The sequence below is a fragment of the Herpailurus yagouaroundi genome, unplaced genomic scaffold (genome assembly GCF_014898765.1).
Source record: "Herpailurus yagouaroundi ecotype Mexico unplaced genomic scaffold, PumYag 57774, whole genome shotgun sequence".
NCBI classification, from domain to species: domain Eukaryota; kingdom Metazoa; phylum Chordata; class Mammalia; order Carnivora; family Felidae; genus Herpailurus; species Herpailurus yagouaroundi.
This window is the reverse complement of record NW_024414663.1, coordinates 1-8,612: the sequence shown is the minus strand read 5'-3', so window position 1 is coordinate 8,612 and position 8,612 is coordinate 1. Positions and strand designations below refer to the sequence as shown.

At 60.9% G+C, this 8,612-nt stretch overlaps 1 protein-coding gene across 1 annotated transcript; it reads right to left on the bottom strand.

The window, feature by feature from the left end:
• Window positions 1-6: 6 nt before the first annotated feature.
• LOC121024134 (ceramide kinase-like) lies at window positions 7-8,606 on the bottom strand. The gene is made up of 4 exons (XM_040466435.1): window positions 8,509-8,606; window positions 8,087-8,232; window positions 2,558-2,632; window positions 7-1,690 (listed from the first exon to the last, which is right to left on the bottom strand). Exons 1-4 carry the CDS (start codon window positions 8,595-8,597, stop codon window positions 1,476-1,478), a joined length of 525 nt encoding a protein of 174 aa, XP_040322369.1. The 5' UTR covers window positions 8,598-8,606; the 3' UTR covers window positions 7-1,475.
• Window positions 8,607-8,612: the final 6 nt, after the last annotated feature.

The window sequence follows — 8,612 nt, the reverse complement described above, 5'->3', positions numbered from 1 at the left end:
GGTGCAGGTCTCTGCCATCAGTGACCCCTCCTGCCTGCCCGCACATCGCTGCAGGGCTGGCATGTGGCAAAGCCCCCGACATCTGGAGATGGCCTCCCCGACTCGGTGGAGGCTCATCAAAGGGCAGGGCCACCTCTCTGCTCCTCCCAGACGCTCCCAGGTCTCCCTGGCTCGGCCGCCCAAGGTCACCCAGGACCAGTCTGGCATCCGGGAAGAACGCGGACAGTGACGGTCCAGGGCAGCACCGCCAAGGACCGTGTCCGGCCCATCTGGAGGACCGTGGCGTGCTATCTGCTCTGAGCGGGCCTGGCCGGCCTCGAACCGGCCCCAGCGGGCACGGGATGAACCTGAGCAGCTGACTGGAGAGAGCCCAGCAGGACAGGGGAGTGGGGGCCACAGTGGGGACCCTGCCACGTCCTGCAAATGCAACAGTGACACCACTCCCCTGAGCCGGATGCCGGGCTGGCGCTGGCCATGGTGACATCGGGCACGATGGGGACACCACTGAACCCGTCCCCACCCCGGCCTCCCACCTGCTCTACCAGCAGCTAGTGTGCGGCTGGGCATCTGGGATCCGCCCAGTAACTACCCGCCCCGGGGAGAAACCCCTTCCCAATGCCCTGGCGTCCACCGTCCTCCCTCCACTTCCTCCGTGGGTGGCACCCTCCCCCCGGGACGACCCTCCAGCTCGGCAGCTGGTGAAGGGCAGGGGCTGGCCGCTCGACCTGCAGGACGGTCTCTCTCCCGGATGGCAGGGCCCCATTTCTGCCCGTCCTCAGACGGACAAGTGCGTGTCCCGCTGGCCCTACAACGGGCCTCCTCTCTGCCTTGAGAAAAACCGCTGAGCCTCTGCAGGTCTCTGTGCGTGAGTTCCAGGTGGGGACGGAGAGGCGGACAGGACACGCCCTGCATCCTAGCGGAGAGGTGACCGTGGGCCGGGGTGAGGCCCACAGGCTCGGGAGCGAGCGGCCAGCTCAACAGCAGGTAATCAGGAAGACGGCACGAACCTCACCCAGATTCTTTCTAATCCCTCGTTCTGTTTCCTGATGACGGTTCGGGGAGATACGTTACTTTGGACTTTCTTGCGTTTTAACTGCAAAGCGATACCGTAGCTTTGATTTAAATAGGCCTCCGCAGTGCCTCAGACCCAGCACATTACTATCCGTTTCTCTCTCCAGAAAAGGGTTCAGATTTTAATACCTGGGGTTCTTCGACTTAACTTACTACCGACTGACCCAAAAGCAAACTAGAAAGGGCGGTGGCCGGGTGGGTGACAGTCGCCAAGCAGCAGGCGTGCCCACTCCAGACCCTGCCCCCGTTCAGACCCCTCTGGGAAGGGGACACCGCCTGAGGAGAGCGGACGGTCACGGCTTGGCACGGCCGCAGTGCCTTCGCGTCGCTCTGCGATCCCGAACAGGAGAACCGGTCTGTGGCCCTGGGGTGTCCGCCCTGCTCTGCGGGCGCCCCGGGGCCCCTCACCAGCAGGGCACCCGCCTCTGCAGGCGAAGGCAGACGCCGTGTGCCAAAGCAGGGCTACCTGAGAAGTCGTATCTGATGAGCCCCATCCACCGCTTCTTCTCACTGTCCTTGATGACGTCCCCGTAGAAGCCATAGCCCAGCAGGGACACGGAGTAGCGCAGCAGCGTGCTGTTGTGGTGAACTGAGGACACGTCCATGGGCAGTGAGTCCCCTGCGGGAGAGACACGGTCCCCTGGCCACCTCCACACCACGCCTCCCTCAGCCCCTCAATGGCACGGGCGGGCCCAGAAGCACCCAAGCGACTAAGCCGTGCAACACACGGAAGGCGGCCCCGGGGACGGTCTGCACGCGGGCCCTGGGTCTCCTGTTCCTGATTCCGATGACAGGACTTGACTAAAAGGTCCACAACAGCTTTGGGAAGTTTCCCGGCAGGCACGGAACCACAGTGGACCCACGGGGCTCGTTCAGTGCCGCTGCTGGGAAACGGGGTGGATTTGACGGTGAAGAGGGGCCCACGTGCTAAGGAAATCAAGAATGGGCTCTGTGTAAGCAGCACTTCCGGGGCCCCGTCGTCAGGGACGAGGAGGGAGCCATGTGCTTGCCGGGCAGGGGCCGTGGCTGTCTGAGCAGCTGGGGCGGCCATTCCCGCCCTCGGGGCCATGTATACGGGAGCGCAGTAAATGCCACTTGGAAGGGGTGTCTCGGGTGCCACAGATTCAGGCCTGGGAAAACCTGTCCCGATGGGGATGAGGGGCTGAGTCCTGAGCAGAAGTGAGAGCAGAGGACCGGCGAGCGTGAGACGTGTCCAGGACAGAGGGTCAGCCTGACCCCGCGCGTGGGGATGCCGAGGCAGCTGGTTGGGCCACGGGGTGCCTGTGACCCCTGATGGGGGCCCCAGAGGGCTCTGAGCAGGGTTTGTGTTTTTGAAGGACCCCCTATGGCCGTGGGAGGACAGGACAAGATGGCAGGTGGCAGGGAACCACAACACACGCAGAGCTCTGCTGGCGGGAGGGCCGGGGCCACCCTGCGCATGCCCAGCGAGGTCCAGGGTCTGCCGCGTGCATGGAAAGGGACCTACCCACGATGATGTGCAAAGCTGATGTCTCCGCGTCATTCGTGCCGACCGTGGAAAAACACACACAATCCGTGGACCCTGAAGTAGGAGAGAGAAAAAACGTCCTTCATATCATCGTATTAATTAAACACTCAAGCGGCGTCTGGGTGGCCCAGTTGGCTAAGCGACTGACTTTGGCTCAGGTCATGATCTCACGGTTTGTGAGTTCGAGCCCCGCATCGGGCTCTGTGCTGACATCTCGGAGTCCGGAGCCTGCTTCAGATTCTGTGTCTCCCCCTCTATGCCTCCTCTGCTCACGCTCTGTGTCTCTCAGTCATAAATAAACGTCAAAAAAATTAAAAACAAACAAACTCTAGTAGATTTCCAACGAGGAGGACTCTTCCTTTTGGCCCCAGAATAGATACGGAAATAAAGACTAATATAATCCGTCCACAAAATGAATGTTGGAAATACTGACACTGATTTGTCAAAAACACTGAGACTGCGGGTGCCTGGGGGGCTCAGTCGGTTGGGCATCTGTCTTCAGCTCAGGTCATGATCTCACAGTCCATGAGTTCGAGCCCCGCGTCGGGCTCTGTGCTGACAGCTCAGAGCCTGGAGCCTGCCTCTGCTTCTGTGCCTCCTTCTCTCTCTGCCCCTCCCCTGCTTGCGCTCTGTCTCTCTCTGTCTCAAAAATAAATAAAAACATTAAAAAAAAAATTTTTTTTTTAAAGAAGCAGGTTTATAGGGGCACCTGGGTGACTTAGTAGGTTAAGCTCATAGCTGAGTAGGTTAAGTAAGTAGGCTCAGCTCATGAGTTCACGGTTCACGGGTTCGAGCCCCACATCGGGCTCTGCACTGACAGCTCGGAGCCTGGAGCCTGCTTCCGATTCTGTGTCTCCCTCTCTCTCTGCCCCTCCCCCGCTCATGCTCTGTCTCTCTCTGTCTCTCTCTCAAATAAACATTTAAAAACAACGCAACTCTGAGACCGGACTTCAATAGGACCAGCCATCCCCTCACAGGGTCTGTGGAGCCTGTTCCTGAACTGTCCCGGGGAGCAGAGCCCCCGAGAAATGCGGGTGGCAGTGGTGGCCGGGCACCTAGCTCAGCGCTCCGCAGTGAGTATGAACCCCCTGCACGTGCCAGCGGCCACGAGACCCAAAGGACTCTGCCCTGTGCAGACGCTGCCAGTGGGAAAGCGTATGCAGAGCAAGGACAACTCGGGAAGACCCCGGAAAAAGCCCCGTGGAAGCCTGCCCCCCAACACCAGCACCCGGTTTCACAGGACGCGCCGTGACCCGTCCCTGGGTCACAGGGGCACGGCAGCTGTCACCTGACAGACGTGAGGGGACTCCGCTGGCCATGGCGGGCACACGCCTCACGCTGACATGCTCGGCTGCACACTGGGGGCGACCTCGTGGCACCCGGCCAGTGCCTGGATCCCCAGGTCCTCCCTAGGTGTGGCCCGGTTCTAACTGGGTCATAATCCAGGTCACTGTTCTCAGCCCGAGCGGGCGGAGACTCTCCTGGGGTGCTTATTTACAACAGGGTCCTGAACCCCACTCTCCCGAGATCCTGACCCAGCAGGTCTGGGACGGGGCCGAGCAACGCGAAGTGTAACACGTCCTTTGCTGAAAGCCTGGTGTAGATTTCCTAACAAAGGGAGGACAGGATCCAGAACGGCACAGTTTCGTCACGGACACCACGCCCAGCGCAGACCGAGATCCATCGGGAGGAACCAGCGTTAACGGGCAGGGGGGCCTGGACGCCAGCAGGGGCCACGTCTCTGCCCTCGGGCCCCGGGACAATCTACAAGTCTCCCGTCGTAAGTGATGTCCGACGCAGCCGGAAAGTTCCAGGCTCCCGACGGACGTGTCGGGTTGCAAGCACCCTCTGGGGTCTCTTCGAGTAACAGAATCTGGTCCAGTCTGTGATCCGAGGGGAGGCTCTTAATTATTTAATCTACGCTGACATGTGGCTTCTGGATGTTGGTAAGTTATATAAACACACGCATATTTTTTTTCACCAATCTTAACTGAAGACTTCAGTGGCACCTCGTTCCACAAATGAGCCAAATACACATTTTTAAATAAACGTTTAAGATTATAGGAGTGACTAATCTTAATAGAAATTAACATCAACAGTGTCCACGAGAAGCCTCGTGGTTTCAGACCCTCCCCACCCGCTCACTCGTCGTTAGAGTGAAGGGAGCTCGGATAATATAAACGGTTTCGAGAGCACAGACTCCAAAAGAACCATGCCCTGAGGTAGTCCTTCACATCCCCAGAACTTTCCAGAACATCCGCAGAGCCCACTGGCTCCCCTTGTGTGCCCAGGGCCCTGTTTACTTTCCTGGCAAGCCATCCCTCATCACAAGAGCTGAGGAGACCCCCACACTCGCCTGCACCTGCAGGGATGTAACGCGTACGGTCGGTGAGGATTCTGCAAGGACCTCCAATAAAAACGCAGAAGCCGGCCTCTGGCTTCTATCCTGCACCACAGCCTATAAACCGAGGCCTCTGAAGCCTGTCCCTGCGTCTGGGCCACCCCGTACAGGGGGACCCCGCGGGGGAGCTCCGAGTCTCGAGAAGGAACCTCGTGGGGCCGGAAGGTCTGCGAGCGTGGGACGCCCTCTACAACCACAACAGAGGTGGGCCCGTGCTGTTCCCAAGCTGCCAGAGGCGTCTCGTCTAGGGAGGCGTGGGCGGGACAGGGTGAGGCGACCGGCCTTTCTGGTCAGGCGTCCAGGGTCCGGGCCTGGGCCGGGCTGGGGTGTGGCCCCCATTTCTGGAGCCGGAGTTCAACGCAAACACCTTCTATCCAGGTGTAAGATGGGCGGAAATGTGCTTGTGTTCCAGGATTTAATTCTAGATCCCGCCATCGCCCTGAACGGGCAGGACGCACCTTCTCTCTCGGTCACCCGGGTCCTTTGGGCAAAGAGTGGGGCAGGTGAACAGAGCTTCCGACGGTTTTCAGGGATCGTTTTACTGAAAGGTCAGGTTTTCGAAGCAGGGGACTGCTCAGCCTCCCGCCTACTTGGGATCCTTCACGGGGCCGCCGCCCCTCGGCCGGCCCCTGCCACCTGCCCCTTTCTCCCGGGAGGCCCCCGCCCCCCCGAGGGCAGCACACCCGCCGCCAGGCCCCCTCCTGCCCTCACCACACTTCACCCCGGAAGGCCGTCCAGAGCCCCCGCCGTCTGCAAGGGCGTGGCCCCTGCCACTGCTCGGCTCTCTTCCTTATTCACCCTTGTCTGCGTCCCCACAGCCCACGAGCCCGGCCTTGCTCACTCCTGGGCCGCAGCCGGGCCGAGAACGCACGGGCACCGACGCACCGGGTGAACTGTGGCGCAGGCGGAGGGGCCCGGGCGCCGGCAGACAAGTCCGCACACGCGTCCCGGTCCTCACGGGCGCCCCCAACACCACTGTTCCCTTCTGGCGTCCTGTCAGCGTGCCTTCGACAGCTCGACCCTCGGGTCCGACGTAACTCCCCGGTCATCTCCTCAAGCCTGTGGCCCAGGCTTTAACCAAGAGGAAGGCCCAGCTTCCGGAAACGCAAGGTCCGGCTCAGCTCAGGCGCCAGGACGTGCTGAGCCGCGTCCCTCCCGAGGCGCTGGGGCCCCGCTGCGCAGCACAGGGGCGGTGACGGGAGGACGCCGGGTGGAGGGTCGGCTCTCTGCGGCCTCGCTGATACCTCCAGGTACTCCAGCGGAAAGAGGCTGAATTTAGGAAACATCAGCTCGGGACCCAGCGTGGCTGCAGCGGTGGCCTGCATCAGGCTCTGTCCCGGACCCCCCCACACCACCCCCTCCTCCCGACTGCTCCTCAGGGCCCCCCGGGAGCCCCGTCCCGGATCTCCATCAGAACTCTTGCCTCGTCGTGGCCCCTCCCCAGGCTGCCAAGTCCAACGTCACGGGGTCACCCTGGCCGCCTCCGTCACCCTTGGTTCCTTGGGCTCACTCTGTGCCCAAGTCACAGCCGCCCACGGGGCCACCGACCAAACCACAGGCGTCCTCCCTAAGGCCTCGGGCAATGGCGCCCTGAGCAGAACGTAGGGGGTGGTCTTCGAGCCCACGCAGACGACACTGCCCACGGGCCCATGAGACTCTTCCCTCTGTGTCTCACCGCAGGGCCCTCGGGACTCGAGCCCCGTGCTGGGCCCCTGTCCAGGCGCCTCCGTTACCCCAGTCCTGGCACTCCTGCCCCACAGGCCCCCCTCCTCAGCACACAGCTCATTCCCATCTGCCCCCCGCTCCAGCTGACCCCGTGCACGGCTGGCGCCTCACCTGTCCCCTCTCAGAACGGCCCTGGACTCCCTGCAGAGAGAAGCCGTCCCGGCCGTTCTCCCTGAACTGTTTCCCCGCAGCGCCCACGCTTCCTCGTGTGCTGGGGGCTCCTCCGTGGGCAGAGGCCACACCCGTCTAGTTCACTGCACCCCAAGGCCCAGAGGGCGCAGAGCCGGCCTCGGTCCGTCCTCACGTGCCTGATGCAGCTGCACGGGCTCCCACGAACATGAACGCTCAGAGCTTAGAGTTTTAAGTATTAGAGCCACTGCAGGCACGTGGTGACATCGAGGAAAAATAGTTTGGCACGTGGCCCAACAAAATTCACGCAGCCCAGAGCAGACCACATTCAAAGTCCAAAGACAAGTCTAACCTGAGAAAACAGCTGAGGCCGAAGCGACCAAGAATAAATACGTTTAATATACAAACACCGTCAGTCGGAAAAAGACAAGACTCTTCCTGACTGTAGGGTGGGGCAGAGAGGTCTCTGAGTTCCCACGGTCCGTGCCCTTCTGGGTGACCTTGAGACCCCTCATCTGTGGATGATGGCGGCACCTCCCTCACAGAGCGGTCGTGACCACGGAATTACAGGAATTACATGACGCGTGACGTGGGGATATTGCCCAGACCCTGGCCCGCAGCCAGCCTGTGTCAGTGCGGACACAGGGCGGGGACACAGGGCACAGGGCAGAAGGCGCCTCATCCCCGTGGCCTTGTTTGCAAAGCCTTAAACCAACAATGCCCAGGCTTTGCTTGGCTTAGCACTGTCATTTTTCAAAGAACTAGGCACTTCCTAGAAAGACCTAAAACCCGCTGAGCTATGCCTTTGGGACGCAGCCCAGGGGCCCACAGGGTTAACAGGCCCGGCTCCCTCCTTCCCGGCCCCCATTGCACGGGCCCTTCCCCCAAGCCCAGCGCCCCCAGGTCTGGGCTACAAGCCACTTCTAGGAGACCACCTGCTTTCTGGGGTCCTTTCCTCCTCAGTTGCGCTCTGGGGTCCCAGCGCCCCCCGTCCCCCCACCCCCTTCCCCTGCCATTCGGCAGTCCTTTGAGAGCCAACTGTCCCCCGGCTGCCAGCTTCTGGGCGCTTGTGGGAAGCAGGTGTCGGGGGAAGACAGGACTCCCCCAGGCACACATCAGTGGTCCTTTCCTCCGCCATCAACTGTCAACAAAGCCTTCACCCATGTGCCGACAAAATCCCCAGCTCGGTAACAGAAGGAACCTGAAGGAAGCTCCATGCCCCCGGGGACGGGGACGGGGACGGGACGCCCTACCCGCGGGGATGATGCCGATCCGGAGTGGGCTGGGCACCAGGGCTGCCCGGGGCTGGTTCTGGTCCACGCCGGCGTTCCTCTGCGTCCTGCCAATCAGGCCGTGCAAGACCTCGCTGAACATGCCGTCTCCACCAACGCAGACAATCCTACAGGGGACACGGGCGTTAGGGTCCCTTCTGCTGTCCCCGCAACGCCGTGCTCTCCACTGCTCAGAAAAAGTTAATCTGCATATGCAGGTAGTAAGATGGAGAAGGAAAACGGTCCACGGTTGTCTCCCAGACTCAGAGAAGGGGTGATGGAAATTTTCTGCAGTTTCTGGTTTTCTATAGGAAGCAGGTTTACTTTGACAATCAGGAAAAGCAAGGGCAGGGAGCGGACAAAACTAAGACAGGTGGGGAGGGCCTGAAAGGAACCTTACTCACCCGTCGTATTTATCTGTGTTGATCTCGTATAAGCTCTCCTTGGCCTGATTAGCACGTTCGGTGACTACGGGGAAAAGATAATATTTCATTGTACGGTTTACGTT